Below are 23012 nucleotides of genomic sequence, written 5' to 3'. Positions count from 1 at the left end.
CTGTACAAGGGTTCCTGTTTTGTTGCATTCTCGCCAAAGATTTTTATTTTCTGTTCTTCAAATAATAGCCATACTGATGGGTGTGAAGTAGTATTTCATTGTGATTTTTATTTGCATTTCCCTAATGGCTAACAATGTTGAGCATCTTTTCTTGTGTTTATTGGCCATTTTTGTATCTTCTTTGGAGAAATATCTGTTCAAATCCTTTGTGCATTTAAAAAATTGGGTTGTGTTTTTCTTATTGAGTTTTAGGAGTTCTGTATGTATTTTAGATATTAAATATTTTTCAGACATACGGTTTCCAGTTATTTCCCCCCCCATTCTGTAGGTTGTTTTTTCACTTTATTCATCATGGCCTTTGTACAGAATGGTTTTTAATTTTGATTTAGTACATTTATCTATTTTTTTCTTATTGCCTTTGCTTTTGGTGTCATCTAACAATTGGTTGTGTAATACAAGTTTCTGAAGCTATTTCCCTATTTTTTTTTTATAAGTTTTATAGTTTTAGCTCTTATTATAAGTGGTTGACCCATTCTGAAGTAATTTTGTATATGGTGTGAGATGTAGGATCCACCTTCATCCTTCTGCATGTGAATATCCAGTTTTCCCTGCACCGTTTGTGAAGAGAATATTCTTTCTCATTGAGTGGACTTGGTGTGCTTGTCAAAGTCAGCAGGTCATAGATGTGTGGGTTTTTTCAGTTCCATTCCATTGGTCCCTGTGTCCTTGTGCCAATACCACGCTGTTTTGATTCCTGTATCTTTTTTTTTTTTCAATAAATTCAAAGTTACATGAATAGTTGCAAAAACAATACTAGCCCCATACACAAAATTCCATCATACCCTAACCTCCCTCCCCCAATAGTTTAATCCACCAACTTTAACATGCTGTCACATCATTTCTTTCCCTCCCTCCCTATCATTCATCATATATTTCTCTGTCTTCTCAATATATGAGAGTTAGCTGCACACATCCTTGAACATCCGCTATAATTCACGTATGTACTCCCCATGAACAAGAACATTCTTTTATGTAATTCCATTAAGCACAGCTAAGAAGTATAAGAGGTTCAACAGTGATACAAAGCTTACATTCTATATTTCCTTTTCCTTATGTCTAAACTGTGTCCCTTTGAGCCACCTGTCCTTCACCCTCCAATCCCATCCAAGTTCATCCTTAGCATTCAATTGTCGTCTAGTTAGAGTGTCTTTTTTTTTTTTCTTCTTCTTCTTTTTTCAATTGTGGAAACATATACAGCCTAAATCTTCCCATTCCGCCCCTTTCCTAGCCTTCCATTAGTGGGATTAATCACATTTAGAATGATGTTATGCTCTTTCCCACCATCCATTACTAGAAATTTCCCTTCACCTCAAACAGCAACCCTACACTCCTTTCTTAACTTCCCATTGCCCCTTCCCCCATTTCTCTTAATCCAGACTCTACTTTTCTTTTTTTTTTTTTTAATTTATTTATTTATTTATTTTTATTAAATTCAGTTTTATTGAAATACATTCACACACCATACAATCATCCATGATATACAATCCACTGTCCACAGTATGATAACATAGTTATGCGTTCATCACCACAATCTATCTCTGAACATTTTCCTTACATCAGAAAGAACCAGAACAAGAATAAAAAATAAAAGTGAAAAAAGAACACCCAAATCATCCCCCCATCCCACCCCATTTGTCCTTTAGTTTTTTTGTTTTGTTTTGTTTTGTTTTTTTATCTTCATTTTATTGAGATATATTCACATACCACGCAGTCATACAAAACAAATCGTACTTTCGATTGTTTACAGTACCATTACATAGTTGTACATTCATCACCAAAATCAATCCCTGACACCTTCATTAGCACACACACAAAAATAACAAGAATAATAATTAGAGTGAAAAAGAGCAATTGAAGTAAAAAAACACTGGGTACCTTTGTCTGTTTGTTTGTTTCCTTCCCCTATTTTTGTACTCATCCATCCATAAACTAGACAAACTGGAGTGTGGTCCTTATGGCTTTCCCAATACCATTGTCACCCCTCAAAAGCTACATTTTTATACAACTGTCTTCGAGATTCATGGGTTCTGGGTTGTAGTTTGATAGTTACAGGTATCCACCACCAGCTACCCCAATTCTTTAGAACCTAAAAAGGGTTGTCTAAAGTGTGCGTAAGAGTGCCCACCAGAGTGACCTCTCGGCTCCTTTTGGAATCTCTCTGCTACTGAAGCTTATTTCATTTCCTTTCACATCCCCCTTTTGGTCCAGAAGATGTTCTCCGTCCCACGATGCCAGGTCTGCATTCCTCCCCGGGAGTCATATTCCACGTTGCCAGGGAGATTCACTCCCCTGGGTGCCAGACTCTACTTTTCATCTCTATGGTTATATTCTCTGATAATTTCTTTGTGTTTTCTGTGGGGCTTAAAATTAACCTCTTAAATCCCTATCAGTCTTGTTTTTCTTTGATACCACCTTCACTTCAATAGGGCACATAAACTATGTTCCTATGCTCCTTCATTCCGCCACCTTTATATAGTTGTCTAAAATTACATATTTTACATTGAGTTAAAAAACCACTGATTTGTCCTTAGGGTTTGTGTATTTTTTATCATGTAGAAAGTAAATAGTGGAGTTATAGTTCAAAAATTATTGACTTCTATTTGTATTCCATTGTGTTTGGAGAATGTTCTGAGTATATTTAATTTTTTTTTTTTTTTTTTTTCAAATTTCTTGAGGCTTGTTTTATGTCTCACCTTATGGTCCTTTCTGGGGAAAGATCTGTGATCACTAGAGAAAAATGAGTGTCCTGGTGATTTGGGATGTAAGGTACTATATATGTCTGTTAAAATTCTCTGTATCTCTTTCTCCTTTCTTTGTCTCTCTGTTGGTAGGGCTTCCTTTAGAATCTGAAGTAGGGCAGGTCTTTTATTGGCAAAGTCTCTCAGCATTTGTTTGTCTGTGAAAAATTTAAGCTCTCCCTCAAATTTGAAGGAGAGTTTTGCTGGATAAAGTATTCTTGGCTGGAAATTTTTCTCTCTCAGAATTTTAAATATGTCATGCCACTGCCTTCTCGCCTCCATAGTGGCCACTGAGTAGTCACTACTTAGTCTTATATTGTTTCCTTTGTATGTGGTGAATTGCTTTTCTCTTGCTGCTTTCAGAACTTGCTCCTTCTCTTCAGTATTTGAGAGTCTGATCAGAATATGTTTTGGGGTGGGTTTATTTGGATTTATTCTATTTGGAGTTTGCTGGGCATTTATGCTTTGTGTGTTTATATTGTGTAGAAGGTTGGGGAAGTTTTCCCCAACAATTTCTTTGAATACTCTTTCTAGACCTTTACCCTTCTCTTCCCCTTCTGGGACACCAATGAGTCTTAAGTTTGGACGTTTTATTTTATGTATCGTATCCCTGAGATCCATTGCGATTTTTTCAATTTTTTTCTCCATTCTTTCTTTTATTCTTTCATTTTCTGTTCTGTGGATTTCTAGGACACTGAGATGTTGTTCAGCTTCCTCTAGTCTTGAATTGTGAGTATCCAGAGTCTTTTTGATTTGGCCAACAGTTTCTTTTATTTCCTTAAGATCTTCAATTTTTTTATCTACTCTTGCAATGTCTTCTTTATGCTCTTCTAGGGTCTTTTTTATGGCGCTTATATCCTGGGTCATGGTCCTCTTGATGTCCTTTAAATCCTTTGCCATGTTTTCGTTCTTTGATTGTACCTCTTTAATTAATTTTGCGAGGAATAACGTTTCTTCCGTAATCTTGATTTGTGTGTTTGGAGCTGGATTCTCCATATCATCTGGTTTTATCATATGCGTTAAGATTTTCTGTTGTTTTTGGCCTCTTGGCATTTGTTTTGCTTGATAGGGTTCTTAAAGGATATCGATCTAATTTTTCAGAGACACAGCTTGGTGACGTGCACTTTCTCTAGGTAACTAGCAGATGGTGTCTGTGAGCCACCTATATCCCTCCAGTCAGTAGTGAGGGGAAATGATTCTTGTGTGTTCAGTTGGAGAGCTCAGCCTGGGCGCGCCGCTGGAGTCACCCGCCCTGAATGTGGGGCGCGCACGGGTGGTCAGGGAGGAGGGGCAGCTCTCTCTCGGTGTCCCGTAAACCACCGGACTTGGCGTAGCGCCCCTGGGTTCTCCGAGCGGATCCCCCCTCCCAGCCGCGATCCTCCCTCAGCCGAGAGAAAATGCCGTGCTGCGTCATCAGTGTGCGCCGTCCCTCTAGGGAAGCCCTGGGCCGCTTGGCTGTGCCGCGGGGCTCTCAGCTCGCCTCAGAATGCAGATTGTGTGAGGCCGTCTCTACTGCAACTCCTTGTGGGCTGAGAGCAGCGGAGGTTTTCTCCACAGAGAGAGAGCGAGAGACAGAATATTTCTCCCGATTCTCCCAAGGTCAGCCGTCACCAAAAGCCTCTGTCTGCTTGTTGAGGATTCGCTGTCTGTATTGAGCTGTTATCACTAAAACCTCACTTGGGGCTGGGCTGAGAAGGTGCACGGCGCGGCTTCTGGGGCTTCCGGCTCTAGGTTCTCGGCTCTCAGCGCGGGTCCACAATTTTACTTACAGATTTTATGCTGTGATCTCGGGCATTCCTCCCGATTCATGTCGGTGGATATTGAGTGTACAGTCACATTTGTCTCCCCGCTACCATTCCGGGTTATTTACTGGTTTTTTGTTCATTTATGAATTGTTCTGGGGGAGACTAAGTCTTCCACCTCTTTCTATGCCACCATCTTCCCAGAATCCCCTCCTGTATCTTTTTAATCAGTTTTGAAACCGGGAGTGTGAGTCCTCCAACTCTGTTCTTTTTCAATATCGTTTTGGCTATTTGGAGATGATTGGCTTTTCCATTTCTGTGAAGAAAGCTCTCTCCATTGGGATGATGTTGAATCTTTAAATCACTTTAGTATTGACGTATGAGCAATATCAAGTCCTCCAGTCCATGAACACAGGATGAATGGGATCCTGTCTGTTGCTCTCGTACCCCACCACTCAGCTGGGTTTGTTGATTAACTCTAGTAGCCTTCTTGTAGATTCCTCAGGATTTTCCATATAGAAGATCATGTCATCTGCAAATAGAGATGGTTTTATTTCTTCTTTTCCTGTTTGGATGCTTTGTATTTCTTTGTCTTGCCTAATTTCTCTGGCTGGACCTTCCAGCTCAGCGTGGAGTAATAGTGGTGACGGTGGGCATCCTTGTCTCGTTCCTGATCCAGGGAAGCTTTCAGTCTTTCACCATTGCGTATGTTGTTAGCTGTGGTTTTTCATAAGTGCCCTTTATCATAATGAGGAAGTTCCTTTCTATTCTTAGTTTTCTGAATGTTTTTTTAAAGAAAGGGTGCTGAGTTTTGTCATATGCCCTTTTCTGCAACAATTGAAATGATCATGTTTGGGTTTTCCCCTTCATTCTATTAATGTGTATTATATTGATTGCTTTTCTTGTGTTGAACCACCCTTACATTCCTGGGATAAATCCCACCTGATCATGATGCATTATCCTTTTGATGTGCTGTTGAATTTGGTTTGCTAGTATTTTGTTGAGGATTTTGCATCTATATTCATAAGGGATTGTGGTCTATAATTTTGTTTTCTTGGGTTTGGTGTTTGGGATGCTGGGTTCATGGAATGGGTGAGCAAGTGCTCCCTTCTCTACGGCTTTTTGGAGGTATTTGAGTAGGATTTGTATTATTTCAATGTTTGGTAAAATTCACCAGTGAATATTTTTGATTACTGTTTCCATATCTTTCATTGTTCTTGATCTGCTGGGCTCTTCACTTTCTTTTCAAGTCTTTGTAGGTAGTTTGTGTGTTTCTAGGAATTTGTCCATTTCATCTAGTTTATCTTTATTTGTTGGCGTATGATTGCTCATAGTCTCCTCTTATAGTCTTTTATTTTTGTAAGGTTAGCAGCAATGTCCCCCCTTTCTTTTCTGATTTAGTTATGTGTGTCCTCCCACCATTGCCCTTTGCCCTTTGCCAGGGGTGGGACCAGGGCCTCTGGTGTGCTTTACCCTGGTGGAGCTAATACTCCACCCTCAGCTTTCCACTGTCACTGCCCCCACTGCTTCCGTGTGGAAGGCTCACGATGGGGACGGGGCACTCTGTGATCCTTGCTTGGCATCAGTCTTTGGGGAGAGGCTGTGAGCCTGGACTTCGTCTCGGAGCTCCTGCCCTCTGCCTGTGACATCAGATCTCCACCTTGTGTCTGTGGTTAGACTTGGGCAGGGGTTTCTTGTCCCTCACCCACCTCTAGGAGACGTTTGCCTGGTGTGAGGATGGGGTCTTGGCTCAGGGTTTCTGCTGGAATAGAGTTTTGTCTTTTGCTCTTCTGGCAGTCAGCCTTGGCCTGTGTCCCTGGGGTGGGAGGCTGTGCTGCCCTGCTCCCAGCATGCAAGGAGACAAGGGGTGTTTCTGGCCTGTCCCTGGCCCCTGTAAGTCACTTCCAGCCACCAAGGGGCCTCTCCAGGTTCTTGTCCTGGCCCCAGACATCCTCATGAGCACCCAGCGGAGGAGGTGGCTGGGGAAGACTGTGAGTGAGCGTGAGTCCCTGACATGTCCGGAGCCCCTGGCTGTTCCTGATGGACTAGCTGGCTCCTGCTTGGTCCTCAGCAGTTTGTCAAATGTTGGCTGGTTTCTCCTTGTGCTGTCAGGGCAGCCGGTGCCCCTTCCACCCACGCTCTCCCACAGATGAGACCCTGGGGGGCTTAGGTCATTTGAGGGCCTTGCAGCCTTAGCACTCTAAGGGACCTTCTTTGCAGCTTTGTTCATCCTAGCGGGATTTGGGGTTTTTTTTTTTAAGCTTGTGATTTTTGCTTTGAACTTGGAGTCATAGAAACAGGTGTGTGCCTCACTGAGGGTCCATGTTTACGTACACACACCACCCAAGGGCCTTCGTCTATCCCTGTGTGGTCTGTGTGCATGGTCATAGTTTACTTCCTGCTGGTTAGAAATGTAAATAACCTTGTACGTGAAATCTGAAAGCCAGAAGTCACCTTCATATCCCGGGTTGCATCACCTGCTCAGATTTGCCCAGCGGACGTTGTTAGTTTTCAGTTCTCACGAGACATCGCAGGAGCAGTTGCAAGAGCATCTGCATATCTGTCATCCCTGGCAGGTGCATCATCCCCAAGAAGCTGCTGAGAGTCATGAAAATAAAACCAGGCTACCTAAATCTGCCAGAACATTCTTATTTAGATAACTGACTCGTAATGGCATTCATTAGTTTTTAGTTTCTCAAACACATTCTAAACAGCTCACTATGGAAAAGATGAATTACATGTTCCAGTTGAGCATTCTAGAAAATGCACTCTGTTGCCATCCCTGTGGGCACAGAACCCACAAAATTTGTTTTCCTAACCTTCTCAGGGGAAGGGATACTCCCCAAGCTTGCCTAATGCTTCAGCGGCATCTACAGATACAGAGAGACTGGAGCCCACTCTGTGCATGAGACATACACTGCACTTTGTGGGCCCTGAACAGAGAGCGACACATTAAACGGAGGGGCCTGCCCTGGGTTGCCAACAGTCTGCTAGAGAAAGGAAATTTTATAAGATTTACATAGCTTGTCCTAATGCCAAACAGGAGTTTCCTAGTTTGTTAGATTGTTGAATAATACTTGTGGGTTTTCTGGAGGGGGAAGATAGAACAAGAGGGTGGAGGGAATGTTATAGAAGCTGGTGACTTGGTTCCAAGATATAAACAATAATTGGCTTGATTTGTCAAGATCTGTAAAACAAAGTAATTTTTAAGTCTCATATTATTCAGGTGAAAAATGAACCTGCTTTCATTTGTCTTATTTGAGTTTAGTCATATTTTTGTTTATGTAATTTGTTTCCGTAGACAGCTGATTTTACTTCTAGAGTTATATAGTCCCAGAGACATTTACGACTATTTACGTCCTATTGCTCTGAATCTGTGTGCAGATAAAGTTTCTTCTGTTCGTTGGATTTCCTACAAGTTGGTATGTATTACATTTTTTAAATTTTAGTTCACACTATTTTATACCACAGAATGGAAGATATTCCTCAGGTCCCCGTTTTAACACTCCCAGGTTAGCGAAATGGTGAAGAAACTGCACATGGCCACCCCGCCGACATTCGGAATGGACCTCATCAACGAGCTTGTGGACAGTTTTGGTAGATGTCCCCGATGGTCCGGCCGGCAGGCCTTTGTCTTTGTCTGCCAGGTGAGCCAGGGACGGGGTATCCTCGGTGGTGCATTTTTCTCCTCGAACCATGTTGCTGCTTTCCCTTTCTGCCTGTCCCTCACACTCTCAAGGAATAGAACCTTGCCTTCTGCCTCCCAGTGGCATCAGTTCACCCTCCCAAGGGCGGCCCGGCCCACAGGCCTGAGGTTGGAGGGGTGGCCGCAAAGGCTCCGGGTCTCCGTGCGGTGTTTATAAAGTATGTCTGTGCATGTGAGCAGTTAATTGTCATTTTTGTTTTGAGTTCCCAAGTACCTGGAATATTGATTTAAAAAGGAGTAACCAAAATTTGCAGCATTTAAGTTGTCTCTAAAGGGTTATGTGAGCTAGTAATATAACTTGGTGGGCTGAATTTACAAAGCAACCTGAGCAGTTCTTTCTTTTCACCAGACTGTCATTGAAGATGATTGCCTTCCCATGGACCAGTTTGCTGTGCATCTGATGCCACATTTGCTAACTTTAGCAAACGATAGGGTCCCAAACGTTAGAGTACTACTTGCAAAAACATTAAGACAAACTTTATTAGAAAAAGGTAGGTGAGGGGCCTCTATTAGAAAAAGTGGGAATGGGGGGGTGGGGAGGGCCAAAGACTACATTGAATAGATGAATATTAAACAGCAGATAATCTGGTAGAAGGCTGTATTGTAAGCTGTTAATAGTGGTTCTCTCCGAGATAGGACACAGAATAAAGGGTGAGGAAAGGGACCTTTATTTGTCACATTTTTTAGTCTAGTTGAATTTGTGGGGGGGGGGGGGGGTGGCATATATCATTTTTACAGTTGAGAACTTAGTAATTTTAAAACTGAATATTCACTTATGGCTGAAAGTCATTGACTTTGGAAGAGGCCCACTTACTATGTCTTGTTGTTTGGGGGCTGGGAAGCAAGTTTGCCTTCCTCCTTTTCATTCAGTAGGCAGAAGCCAGGGCCCCATACTATTTCTTTTGCTGCAGATTTTAAGCTTCTCAAGATTCAGGTGGTTTTATTAATTGTAATGTAATCCCCCAAAGTGCTCTGTACCTATCAGTTGAATGCATGAATTCATGAATAAAACTTAAATAGTTGGTAACAGACTTCAAAGAATAAGGTAAATGAATATTCTTTTTCCTTTGGAATTCATGTAAACTTTTAATATAACAATTATAATGAAATAACTAGAGCAGACTTTTTTCTTGGGTGTGGTTTTCATATTATGCGTATGTACGTGTTTGTAGTTGGTGTCGAGGTGTTTTTCCTTTTACTGAGCTAATAGGTAAGAAGTATGATGTCTTAATATATTTACTAGTTCAATACTGCTTAGCTGCCTTTGAATATCATGAGACATAGTGTGTCATAATAATAATAAAAGATCTTATAATTCCTCTTATATTTGGAATTTTCTTTTCAAATTGACACACATCAATTTGTAATACTGTTACAATTCAGCATAACTTAGTCATGTTTTATAATAACTAAGAAGTTTTCCTACTTGTACTTGACAAAACTTGTTACATAGTAGACCAGTTGTATTTGTAATCTGTACTCTGCTTTCCAGAATACTTCCTGACTTCCGCCAGCTGCCATCAAGAAGCCGTGGAGCAGACAATCATGGCACTTCAGATGGACCAGGACAGCGACGTACAGTACTTCGCGAGCACTCACCCCTCCAGCACCAGGATTGCGGAAGATGCCACGAGCACAGCCTCGTCCACTTACTAGGAAGCTCGGCTCCAGGTCTTCCCTGCGTTCTCTGCGTGCTACTCACGGTGCAGTCTGGGACGGCCTTTCGTCAGGGTGGAAAGATCTTCCTCTCTTGCCGGCCTGACTTGCAGGTGAAAGTTTTTCCACACCTCAGACCAGGGATTGGAAGAGTCAAGAGAAAGTACAGTAAACACTATTATCTCATCTTGACTTTAAGGGAAAATAATTTCTCAGAGGATTATAATTGTCACCGAAGCCTTAAATCCTTCCGTCTTCCTGACTGAATGAAACTTGAATTGGCAGAGCATTTTCATTACGGAAGGGATGATATTCCAAGAGATCCGCAGTGCTCTCTCCTGGTTTTATTTAACAACCAGTAGATGGAATTCTTAAAGCCAAAAGGCGGATGTGAGCCAGTATGCGAGAGACCTTCAGTATTAGCTCTAAGCATTTTTACCCACACCAGGACCTGCCTGGGCCCCACGGCCGCCCCGCCCAACCCAGAGGGTGGATAGTTTTTGATGAGTGTAAATGGGAAAGGAGATTTTTGGGGATTTCTCCTAAGGGCTTAATGCTAACACTAAAATAGAATCTGATTTTAACTCTTAAATGCAGCATATTGCTGTACATCTTTACAGAACATTTGCTCGGTATCTTATGTCCTGAATTTTTTCATGCTGGTCATGACCTGAAGGAAATTTATTAGTACATGCACTGTCTGTCGGGTAGTTTTAACTTGATCATGACCGGCTCTAGGGGCAGCTCTCTGTTCACACACCATCCGTGTCCGTGACCACTCTCGGAGTGCTGCCGTCTTTAATCATGCTGTTCGGAACTGTGTGGCACAAGTTCTTGGACTTGTCCAAATAAAATTTATTAAGATCTATATAGAGAGATATATACACTTTTGATTGTTTTCTAGCTGTCTGCTAATAAATGCAATTTGTGACCTATATTAATGATTTAGTATAAAATGGGGAAACTAGATTAAAGTATTTGTCTTTTACCTGGTTTGGTAACTTCTCTGGTCTGGGCCTGTTGGTGTGGGTGGCGCCCTGCTTTTGGCAAACAGCAGGGGCTGCACAGAGCCCCGGGGGGGGCGGGCACCCACCAGCCCCGTGTCATGGCCACCACTGCTGGGCCTCCTCTGACTACTTCTGGGTGCTCTCTGAAGCTGTCGAGGTACAGTAAAGCATCTCTGAGCCTAGGTTTCTCATCTATAACATGGGACTTGGCAAAATTTGCTATCTCCCCTGCAGGGTGGTTTTGTGGTAACATGAGATAATGTGTGGAGGTGCTTTTGTAAAGCCCTGTGTATACATGTTCGTTGCTGTTAAACAGCCCAGGCTGAAAAGTTCTTGGAGCAGCTGGGTCCCCGTGGTGCTTAGGTAATTTGGGGTTTTTACTTGCTCAGCTGCCTGTGACTCCTCAGGGTGGCAGTAAGTCGGGACAGATCCTTTTGGACTTTGTTGAATGGATTTGGGAATCTGTAGGTTGCTTCCTATAAACGATGATGGATAAGTCTTTGTTTCCTTAGTCTCACATTATAACCCAGATAACTTGTGCATTGAGAATACACCTGCAGACTCTTTCAGTGAGGACAAACAGACGTGTATGTTAAGAGGGGAACAGGGACAGTACTGTGCAGAATAAAACAAGAGAAGGAGGCTGGAGATGATGGGTCAGGGATGCCAGGGTTTGGCAGAGGCTTCTGTTAAAGAGGCATTGAAGCAGAGATGGAAGGGAGTGAGGGGATGGCCCATACATTTTTGTCCCCAAGAATTTTAGTTCTCTAAATTACATTCAAGTCACACAGTGGTAACTAACTGCATCTTTTTAGAGCAGTGGCAGTAACAATGTGTATCTTGGGATAAAAGCTCCCGACTGTGGGCTCAGGGTGCTGGGGCACCTGCAGTGTTGAATGTGCAGAGGCCAGCACCTGCTCTCTGGCCGTCAGACACCCTTGAACCCCCTTGTGGGTTTACAGTGCTCCAAATACTATACTGGAATTAAGTAAGTTCTCTCAATGGCATCAAATGGAAAAAGGCACCTGCACTGTTGAGCAGACTGAGCAGAGTGTCAGCAAGTTATTCCAGGCGGAGTCTTTAATGAATTGAAGATAAGGGAAAAATCAGAATGGCACCCTCCTATTCCAGCTCTGCGCAGCAGCTGCTGTGGTGGTGCTTGCGGTGTGGCCCTGGAGTGGCCAGGCTATTGGGGCAGCTTTTGCAGGCCTGTGAGGAGGCGGTGGTGGGGTGAGCCGGGCTGGCGGAACCTGGCGCACACACACCCACCCCCGCCCCGACAGGGCCTTCTCCAGGAGAAAGCAGGGCTCCCCAAAGCAGCAGCAGACCGGGCAAACGTAGATGGTTGCTCTCAGTTCCTTTCAAATCCCCCAGGAGCTGAACACAAAAACCGATTAGTGCTCTTAATTTCTAACTAATACTGTTAATTTCACACTGTACAAATGAATAAATGAAGTGGCTGTAATTGTCCTGATTGATGATAGGTATTTAATATCCAGCAGTGAATAATGGTTGGCTTAGGGGTGAGATGGAATAACTCCCTTTGCTAAGTAAGCGTCAGCCCCTCCGGACCCGGTCGGCAGCCTGTTTCCGGGCTCCTTTGGGGGAGGGCCCAGCATGCACTGTGGGTACGAGTCTCAGTCCCCTTAGGGATCCACTAGCTATTTGAAAAAAAACATTTTTGGACTTCAAAGAACTACTTAAACCACCTCCTTACCAGCCACCTTGATGATTTCACAGGGGATGCACAGAAAACCAGCAGCTTTTTTTCCCCCAAATGGCTGTTGAATTTATTTGCTTGATCAACAATGGTCCCGGAAAAAATTAGTTAACCAACATTGAGATGTTTACAATGAAATACTAATTTTAAAAATCCAAGACACCTTGATAGAAATTAAGAGTTTACACCAACAGAAAAGAAACCTTTGATATTGCCAGCAAATATAAAATGAATGCAGTATGACAGGACAGTGAGAAGGCTTTATACATTTATATTTGACACCTGACCATATTTTCAGTCACCATAATATCTCTTCTCCAGATTTAAAAAAATAGTATGCTGATTTCTATAACAAAGCTTTTTTTCGTACAAAAATCAAATAATGGCCAACAAGTCACAACAGTGCAATAGGCAGAGGATAAAAAACCACATCAAACAGGTGCTGAAAATAAATACTGGGAGGAGGTGAGGCTAGAGCACTCTTGGGGTCTCTTTCGTCACCTTGGGGGATGGGGTTCATGTCACAGCCATGCGCTCGGGAGCCGTCTCCGGCTGCCATCTATCCTGATGGGGTGCAGGGGGCACTGCGGCCTCAGGACCCGGCCTGCCAGAAGCCTCAGATCATCTAGACTCGTGTTGAAGCCAGAAAACCAGGTGGGGAGGCCCTAGCTGTCATCACCAGGTAAAGCAGTATTTATTTTTCTTATTCAATCCTGTCAGCTGGGGAGCCCATTAGTGGATTCACCAAGATAAGGCATGCCCCAGCCCGAGAGAGCCACGCAAGCCTTCCTGCCTTACAGAAACAGAAACAGACTCTGTGTGGACGGACTCGGGCAGGGCCACCACCTCTGACCAACTCAGTGGACAACACCTGCTGACCCCTGGCAGCCAGGATCAAGAAGAAGGGCAGGCGCACTGCACTGGGCTGCCCGGCACCTTCCGTGGCGCCATCTGTTGGCAGTGCAAGGCCGCTGGGGATACAGATGTGTTGACTGTGGTGGAGAGTGTAAAATGTAACAGACAAGGTGGGCCACGGTGACTCCCAGTAAGGGCCTTTCTGGCCAGTTGGAAATTGGAGGCGGCTCCATTACATAATCTGCACCGAAAAGGTATAAAGGCACAAGCAAGAGTGACCAGGTAAGCAGAAATCCTGACGGAGAGACAATGGACCAACCCACAAGGCAGGTATACAGTATTCAACTTCTGTTATTTTCCCCCTTGAATGAGAGAAAGAGATCCTGATTCTGCTGTGATAAAAAAGCAAAGAAAGACGATTTTTGGTTTAAAAAGAAGCCACTCAAGGGTTTTAAAATAGTTAAGTCAAAGAAAACTAATCTTCAAATAAACTGACATTATATGGAAAACTCATCTGTCCCCTCCAAGCCCCAAATGCTTGCAATGCTTTGCCCCCCATGTAACCTGAGCCTGACGGGTAGAAGTCCTTAGTGTAAGAGAGAGCAGAGCTCTGAGAATAAAAGACATTTCACAGACTGTACACCGCAGGAGAGTTGTGCACGGGGATTCTCAGTGTTACAGTAAGATGCACAGGTCTTTTTAGGTCTGGAGGATTCTGTGGTGATCCCACAGGGCTGCTCAGATTGGTGTTTCCTTCCTGTCTTTGCTTGGTGATGGCTTGACTTGCTCCTTGGCTGCCTTTGGCTGCTCCTTAGCTGCTTTTGTCTCGAGGACACTGTCCCTGGGTGGTGGGACCACGCCCCCTCGCTTCTCCGGCTCTTCCTCTTCCGGCAACTGCTGCTCGGACTTGGCTCGCTGCATCTGGAGCAGCCGGAGCTGCACTCGCAGCTCGATGATGGCCTCTCGCTCTTCATGAATTGCTTGATTCAAATGATTGTTTTTTATCTTTAGGAACAACAGAAAGGGCAGTTATCACTTCAGCAAGAAGGTCAAAAGGAACGACTAATCGGGAGCAGAGAACAGTTAAGTGACTGTATGTAAGTCAACTGAGCTATAAGAATGAAGACATAAACGTGCCCACGAGTACGCCCAGAGGCCCGTAAGCACCTCGACTCAGTGTCAATACAACCCAAGAATTTAAACTGGTCTCCTAACTACAGAAGAGCAAAACTCTGGAAAAACGTACCAGTAGAAAACACTGTTTTGGTAAGTGATCTAGTGCTTAAAGCAGACGATTTATATTTTTGAACTGGTTCCTGAACAGCCCTTAAACAAGGGGAAAATAAAAGTAACTTCAGTAGCAACTAGAAGGGAATAGTGAAGAGCCTAGATGTCTCAACAGTGGTGCCCTTTCTGAATGGCATTACTTGAAATCTGAATGGGGCTGCTTACTCAAATATAGGAAACTGCTATCAGTTCTAAACTGTCTGTGCTCATTCAGCATAGTTTGGGTCACAGGACACAGAAGCCCATCCCCTTTTGTGGCCGACGGCTTGCCGTCTGTCAGCATCCACTGCCCTTCTCTGATGGTGGTGGGGTGTGGTGGCAGCCTCTCTTCCAGCCCCCCTCTGAATGGGACGGTGGCCGTGTGAGTGCCTGGCTCCATGTGTGCAGCTTGCCCTTAGTTCAAGGACATCCTTGACTCCGTTTCCACTTCCTCCTGGCTAGGAGAGGGCAGGGCTGGGATCCCCTATGCTGAGGGTGACATGCCAGAGACAACCATCGTCTCTGAGCCCCCTATTACTCTGTTACAGCTCAGCCGACACCCAAGTGTTGTGGTTCTGGAATGTTTTCCCTCTTAAGAAGCTCCCCGGTGACCTGACTCCACATCACGCCTCACTCATGGCCTCGGAGGGCCGCCCACAGCTCCTGCACTGAGGCTTGTGCAGTGCTGTGTGGGGCTCGGGGCTGCCATAGTGGCACGGCTCAGCTAGCCAGTGAGACCCTGAGTGAGGGGCAGCGCTCCCCCTCGCTCTCGTCTTCAGGTGGTCTGTCCTCCCTCAGCTTGTAGGCAGAACAGCTGCAAAAAATGTTTTATGGCGGGAAGGAGGGAAATTCTGACAAGAGCGGGTCCATCCCACTGCCATGTTCGTGGTCGCCCACCACTGTGCGGTTGAAGGGCTGAGAGGAGAACCTCCCTCAGTTTATCCCCAGGAGACAAAGGGGACCTCTCTTCCTTCCATGGGTATTTTTTTTCTGTTCCTTTTCTCTGGGTTCTCTGGGAACCTGTGGTCAAGTGGCCCAGTTCAGTGAACCCTCCTTTAACCTGGGGATAACTGAGGGAGGCCTGTGTGACACAGCACGGTCGGGCAGGGGGCCTGAGACCAGCGGGGGAGGACACTGAGCGGCTGCTCGGCTTCACTGAGACCCCCCCCCCCCCAATTGCTTTACTCGGTGCCGCCCCCACTGATTACTAAGTAAAAGAAGAAAACATGGGAAATGTGTAGCCTCTAGGACTTTCTAGAAATTAGCATGAATTTTGGTGATATCCCCCCAAACTCACTTCCAGCTCTTCATTCTGTCTCTGTAAATCTTCCAGAATGATCTGCAGCTCCTCTTCATCTTCACTCTCACTCTCACTTTCAGAGGAATATTCCTCCGTTTCACTTCGACCATGCTGCTGACGGCTAGAAGGGTGAAAGAGAAATAAGAAGGTGACAAGTAAGTAGAGAATGATACGCTTGTACCGGGTTTTCATGAGTCTACTTATCACAACACCGTTCTTAAGACTCGATGAATAAGAAACTTAAGGATGATTAATTTCAGAAGCCGAATTCTTTTACATGAAGGTCTTTAGGCTGAAGGCGTGTGTGCTTGTGGCATGTGAACATTCCAGGAAACTTCAGAAGCCCCGGGCCCCTCTACCTCTGAATTTCGGCAATCTCGGCTCGCAGACGCTCTATCTCTTCTTTCTCGGAAGCGATCTGCCAGCGCAGGAACTGCTCCATGGCGAGGAGCTCCTCCTGCTCCGTCAGGATCTCGTTCTCCTAAGAGAATGGCCACTGGTGAGCACCTCTGAGAGCTGGTCTAGGAAAAGTCACTCCTTTTGGTCTACAGATTGCCCTGAACTGTTCAACCCCACCTAGTGTTGAGGGGTTACGTGAAGGCTTACTGTACTGCACAACCAAAAAACATCCTGTTTCCTTAAGGTTGAGGAGAGGCTTCTTTGAGAAAAGGTAAATGAAATTATGTTGGGAGTGACTAGATTTTTCTCAGAGCCTAAAATGCCACATCAGAATCCAGAGTCCTCGTTTTGCAAAGGTTCCCTCCTCCCTCTGTAAGGACCAGCCAGGGTGGCAATTCAGGTGACTAAGTCGGCTTTGGCTTCCCAGACTTTCCTAGTGCCTTCCCATCTCTACCCTAGGGCCAAAGTGGCCTTCGATGCCTCCACGAGGAACAGGATCCAGGGGGTGTGGCTGCTCTCAGCACCCCGCTAAGGACATCTGTGCGAAGGAAAGATGTTCTCAGAGGAACCTTTTTCCCTCACCATAAGCCACCCAGCCTCCTCAACCCATGCCCTCAGAAATATTTAAATGGTAAATATTCTGTCTTAACAGAATATCCATTTTTAAAACCAATGAGGTCACCAGTCTTTTAGAGGTAACAGTAACTGAAGGCTACAGAAATGAGGTATTGGATGTAGACAGAGGTCCAGAGAATTTCTTCCCCAACTGACAGGTATTGGGAGGATGAGTATCTGTGGTTACACATGAAAGAGACGAGAAGTTGTAAAGTAAACTCCAGAGCCCCCGATTCATCCTGAGAATCTCTCCTGGAGATGTAACAGGCCATCTTCCCAGGGGTTCTTCAACCCAGGGATGCTCTTCCTTTACCTCAGTGTACCTGCTAAAGCTAATGCTCCAGAAATTTACCAGGTTGATAATAAAATGTAATCTAGGACTTCATGCTCTCCGCAGAGAAAGAGTCCTGTGTTTCCTGCCTGGCAAAACAATGTACTTGTCAGAAGTAAAAGAGAAGAACTGAAGCTTGCAGAGCCTAGTACTTCATTCCTTTCTAATTAAAGTCTGAGAATCTCCAGAACAGAGTAAGGCTGACTTGAGGAATTCAGAAAAGAAACAAATGAGCTCATCTTCAGTGCCATGCCTGTGGTAGAGCAGGCACTTAGATACAGCAAACAAGACCAATAACGAAAACAATCACCTCCAACAATTGAGTTCTACCAGTGAAGACATCTAAAAGCTGTCATCAGCAACAGCTATCAGTTGAAATCTGTGTTACTACATTTCAAGGATCCTAAACTTTATGACATCAGGAACAACATGTTTTGAAGTATTTCATAAAGTCTGATCTTAAAAATAAGGGACAAATACTACTACTCTGTAAATTAGGAAAACACCTATAGCTCAGACCTTGTGTGGACTAGATGAGTCAGTCAACAGCGTCCAGTGAGGGAGCCGTCATTCAGCATGTGGCAGTTCCTCCATTAGCCAGTTGTTTTAAGAAACAGAGCATAAAAGAAGGACCAAATTCAACAGGCACGGTCTCTGTAAAACCTCTAAATCATCTTACAATTTTGGTTAACAGTCTCACGCCTCTGTAGTTTAGCTCTTCAAATTATAATTATAAAATGGCCATTAAGATTCTTAAAAAACAGAGGAAGGTTGAGCTTACCTGGGTAAGGAGAATATTTATAACTTCTTCATTTTCACTCATTTCTTCTTTGGAAACATCCTCTTTTGAAAGACTGGCTATCTCTTGTGCAATCTTGGTTTCACACTCCTGTCAAGGAAGAAAAATGAAAGAGAACTCTTGAGCCCATATGTGACACATACTCAGCACTCCCTCAGAGTGTTCTGTTTTTTTTTTAAGTATTTGATAATTCACACCACTCTAGAATTGACAAAATAACAGTAACAGACGAACAATCTGGGTGGCTGGGCATTTGTTAGCTGGGTTTTGGAAAATAATATGGGGCTATTAGCCTATGGCTGCACTGTGATAAAGGTTCAATTCTGGTTATTGTGCTGTTTTGGGAATTCTTCCAAATAATTTACATTTTGTGATACTTTTTCTTGGGGGGGGGGGGTCAATTTTAAGTAGACAATCTAATTAGTTTTGACAGATGTAAACAGTTAAGTAAGCACTGCCACAATCATGATATGTAATATTTCCATCACCACAAAAAGTTCCCTCGGGTCTCTTTGCAATCAAGCCCCCGCTCTGCCATCCCGCTGGCCCCTGGCAACCACTGAACTGCTTTCCATCACTACAGTTTTGACTTTTCTAAAGTTTCATCTAAATTCAATCATTAAGTAGTCTGCTTTCTTTCACTTAGCATAATGCTTTCTAGATTCATCTATTCTGTTGTTTGTGTATCAGTAATTGGCTGTCTGTAAAAAAAGATTCCATAGGTTTCAGGTTTATCTCTTGCTGTGGCTGGTACCCTCAAACCTAGAGCCAAGCAACACACCATAACTTAAAGGGGATGGTCAGAAGTCTGGATTAATGTGCCCAAAATTTATCAGCAGTTTGTTACATGAAGCCACTGTATTTAGTAACGAAAGCCCCTCCTGGCTCTTCAGTATCGCCCACTTGGCGCTGTTTCTATAGTGCTGACTGCTTCTAAACTACTCAAACTCCCCAGGAATCTCTAAAGATGGATCACCATCCAACCCACTTCTCATCCTCAGAATCTTTTTACAGGTACAATCACGCTGGAAATGACAAAAGATCTTTTAGTAGAATCATAATCTTTTAATTAAAAAAAAAATTAAATGAAAATATCACTGGCACTGAATTATCAATAATCCAGAACCAAGAACATTTGAGCAGATAAATTTCCCATTAAGAGGAATGTATATAAAATTAAAATAGTATAAAAAACAGACTAACTCCAACATATTCCTTTTCTATTTTATGATAAACATGGTGTACTAAAATAACATTTACTCACTTGTCTTTTAGCTTCTCTCAGTTTTCTTTTAAGAGCTGTCAAAATTCTTTGTACTTCCCATAATCTTTCTTCTTTAGATAAATCCTTTATTCCACCCTGCAAATCTCGATGTAAACAATTCAAGAGAAACTCCTAGAAAACAAGACAACACATAGAGTAGTATTCCATGTTTTATTATTTTAAAATTACAACAGATGCAATTTCTAAAGATACAGAGTCAACTATTTTTCAGTTATCTTTAAAGGAAGGGAATAACAGCATTCTTATTTGTTCTGCCTGGGCATGAGGTTCTCATTGTAGTTTACACTGGTCCAACAGTAGTTAGTTCACATTCCCCCCAAACACATCAGTAAGGATTTGAAATTGTTCCAGATAACATGCATGCAAATAAAAGACACAATAATGAGCAAGTGTAAGTAAATTTATTAATTAGTCTTGAACTTCTTATGTAGTATTGGGGGGGGGGGCGGGGAGGGGCACCTAAACAAAAAACCACCACAAGCACGTGGCACTGCTTCTGTCACAGGAGCCTAGAATTTGCACTCCACAGATCCAGCTCAAATCCTCAAATCAACAGCTCATACCCAGGTGACTCTCAGCAAGTATTTCCCCTCCCTAAACCGAAGCATCCTCATCTGTAAAACACAGCGGATGGTGCCAGCAACCTCGTCTGGAGCAGCGAGAATTTCTGGACCGCTGCCAGCACTGTTCACGCAGTACTTCATTTATGGTACTCTCCACATCAACATTACAAGAGGCTTTATTTTAAAATAAGAACACCGAGGACAAAGAAGGTGAAGTAATTTGCCTGACACCACTCAGTTAATAAGGAACACAGCAAGAATTTAAAGCCAGGTCTTTGGACTCCAAAATCAATGCTCTTTCCACCATGATATCTGACTTACTGTGCACGAAATGGTGCCAGATGGAAATTTCTGACTTCACTGTGCCATGAAGAACCTGCCTAGCACAGCTCCAGACATAGGAAGTGCTCAACACACAGGAGCTAATATCAGTAACACTCAGTGTCCCCGTAGCCAGGGCGAAGGCTGGCTCCTCGGGGCTCAGCGCCTGGCCTGGCTCCCACTCACCTGTCTTCTGATCTCCTCCTTGATGCTCTCCTGGGTGGCAGGCAGTGCGGGCATTGTGGCCATGTTAGACCAGCGAAGAGGCTTTGTCACCTGCTTCAGAACCACGTTTCCAAAGAGCTCTTGCACATGTGTGAAAAACACATATAGGACACGATTGCTAATCTAAGAAAAAAAGAAAAGATTTTTAAGAAAACCATTTAAATGATGCTATTTCATTTAATTTGTGTCTATCACATAGTACATTCTTTCATCCTTGACGTGTAAATGAAAATCTTCCTCAGTCATGATGAGACATACTTTGTTACTCACTTGCCAATCTAAAGAAGAAAATGGAGAAATATGAGTTAAATCATATATTCAAAAGCATCCTAAGGGGTTAAAAAAACAGAAAAGCCAAGAAAAGAATGCAGAAGCTGATGACCATCAATCTGCTCTGAAGTAGCCTACATAGGGCTACTTTTCTATCACTACAATGTTAATTGATTTTAAAAATTCTCATGTTCTTTATTTTCAAGTTATTTTAGAGACCCCTGAACTCACACAACTGGATCTAATGAACAAGGAGGGCCATGGGAGCAACTGCAGTCCTGAAGCCAGGTGGCGGCTGGGAGAGCCCCTTGCTCCAGAAGGGAAGGCCTTCTGTGCATGCTCACAGAGCCATTTGTAAGTACAGTGTTTGTGGTGGCTTGTGGTTATGTAGTCCAGAAAAACAAGTTCTTAATCTTATCTATTCTTGTAGGTGTGAACCCACTGTAAACAAGACCTTCTGATGAGGTTACATCAGTAAAGATGTGACCCAACTGAACCTGGTCGGGTTTTATTTAGTCCTATTACTGGAGGCCTTTTAAGGAAGGCCACAGAGAGAGAGAGAGAAAGCCAGAGGGAGGAACCAGAAGCTAGAAGTCAACGGGAGAGGAAGAGAGGAGAAGACGCGGCCATGTACACGGCCATCTGGTGGAAAAGCCACGGACCCAGGCTTGCCGGCACCCAGCCCTGGAAAGCCTGTCTTTGAGAAGAAAGCACTGGCCTTGCTGATGCCCCAATTCTGGACTTCCCCTAACCTCAAAACCACGAGCCAGGAAACAAACAATGTTCATAAACTAAAGACCAAAACATTAGGTTGGCTTGAAAAGCTTTCTAAGAAAGGAAAGTATTTCCTACCTAGAACTTACTCTTACAATGCACCTGAATCTTCTGTGATACTTAAGTAACAGTGTAATGTTTATCAAATTTTGAAATCAATGATCAAATTGAAAACTGAGAAATATTTTGCTTCCAAATTACAATCAACGAACAATGAAAGAATCTTTAAAAATGAAGTCTTATAATATGACAAAGACTTAAAGTGACCTAGTATATTAGCCTAAAAAAAGGCTTAAAATAAAAAAATACAACCATCTTTTTGCTTTTGTCCTGAGTAAAATTTCAATAAGTGTAAATAAAGGCAAACATATACTCTATGACAGCACAAACTGTGCAGCAATAAATGAAAGCCAAGTATGTGTTGTAAAAAGACACCAATTCATTCTACCCAGTTTCCTGAAGTGCCTTTTCAGAGTAAGATACTCTAAAACGCCTGTCTAGGATCTGTCTCCATGAATGAAATCCTCAGGTTCAATCCCTGACTGACCCAATTCAGGTAGGCCCCTTTGTGCCTGAGTTTAATTAAGCAATAATATTCTCTGATGAAATCACTGCAATCTTTAAAATTCTACAGATGTACTCTAATTGCTGCTACCATGGGCCCCTCCTCTCCTGATGACAGATCACTGTCCTCAGGACTGGCTTATAAATCCCCACCAAAGATGGTGCAATGTTCAAATTACCTAACAACCGCTGAAGGGCAGTTACGCTCATTATCTGCAAGACAACGCTGTCCACGTTATAAAAGAAAAAGGACCTATGTTCAAGCTACTACATCCTGTGCCTTCTCCTGTTAACTGCTTTGCAAGAAACCCAGCGACAGCTGACACCAAAGTCAGAGGGGGTGTGTACCTGCACGGTGGGGCTGAGCACTATAGAAATGTTCTGTATGTTCATTTTTGTTTCCAGCTCCTTGGCAATGACATGGTCCATGTGCACGATCAGCCAGGAGATGAGGAGATGGTTGCACTCGGGCAGCTCCTTCAGCAGGCGCTGGACCTCCTGCACCTTCTCGCCCTCCGTGCTCCTCCCGCAAGCCTCTTCAAACCGCGGCATCAGCTCTTTGGTGAGCAAGTTCTCCGGGAGGTCTCGCAGGTACTGCTTCAGCAAACTGGCTACAGTGTTCGGCTCATATTCTTCCAGGTTTGGAGACTCTTCTCGGTCATACGCTGCTTTTAGTTCATCCACCTTTGATTTAATTCCTTCAGACATAAAATAGGAAGAGAAAAAGAATACCAGGAAGAAAAACCATCAGCCACATGGGCTCTCACCACCATACCACCCCGCTGGGGGCTGTGGAAGAGTCGCCTGAGCAGAACG

At 43.6% G+C, this 23012-nt stretch overlaps 2 protein-coding genes across 4 annotated transcripts in view; one reads left to right on the top strand and one right to left on the bottom strand.

The window, feature by feature from the left end:
- Positions 1-10890, top strand: part of PPP4R1 (protein phosphatase 4 regulatory subunit 1) — a 57621-nt gene extending 46731 nt beyond the window's left edge. The window contains exons 15-18 of the mRNA XM_037805901.1: positions 7842-7962; positions 8053-8187; positions 8596-8737; positions 9739-10890. Of these exons, the coding sequence (XP_037661829.1) occupies positions 7842-7962; positions 8053-8187; positions 8596-8737; positions 9739-9902 (562 nt within the window). The 3' untranslated portion in view covers positions 9903-10890. The remainder of the gene's footprint in view (positions 1-7841; positions 7963-8052; positions 8188-8595; positions 8738-9738) is intronic.
- Positions 10891-12386: 1496 nt separating this feature from the next.
- RALBP1 (ralA binding protein 1) overlaps positions 12387-23012 on the bottom strand; it is a 62631-nt gene continuing 52005 nt past the window's right edge. For all 3 annotated transcript variants that reach the window (XM_037805902.1, XM_037805904.1, XM_037805903.1), the window contains exons 4-10: positions 22545-22894; positions 20550-20711; positions 19459-19590; positions 18177-18284; positions 16410-16531; positions 16048-16171; positions 12387-14489 (exon numbers count right to left, since the gene is read on the bottom strand). In XM_037805902.1, coding sequence (XP_037661830.1) covers positions 14223-14489; positions 16048-16171; positions 16410-16531; positions 18177-18284; positions 19459-19590; positions 20550-20711; positions 22545-22894 — 1265 coding nt within the window. In that variant the 3' untranslated portion in view covers positions 12387-14222. The remainder of the gene's footprint in view (positions 14490-16047; positions 16172-16409; positions 16532-18176; positions 18285-19458; positions 19591-20549; positions 20712-22544; positions 22895-23012) is intronic.

The sequence above is a fragment of the Choloepus didactylus genome, chromosome 16 (assembly GCF_015220235.1).
Source record: "Choloepus didactylus isolate mChoDid1 chromosome 16, mChoDid1.pri, whole genome shotgun sequence".
NCBI classification, from domain to species: domain Eukaryota; kingdom Metazoa; phylum Chordata; class Mammalia; order Pilosa; family Megalonychidae; genus Choloepus; species Choloepus didactylus.
This window is presented reverse-complemented; position numbering and strand designations above follow the sequence as displayed.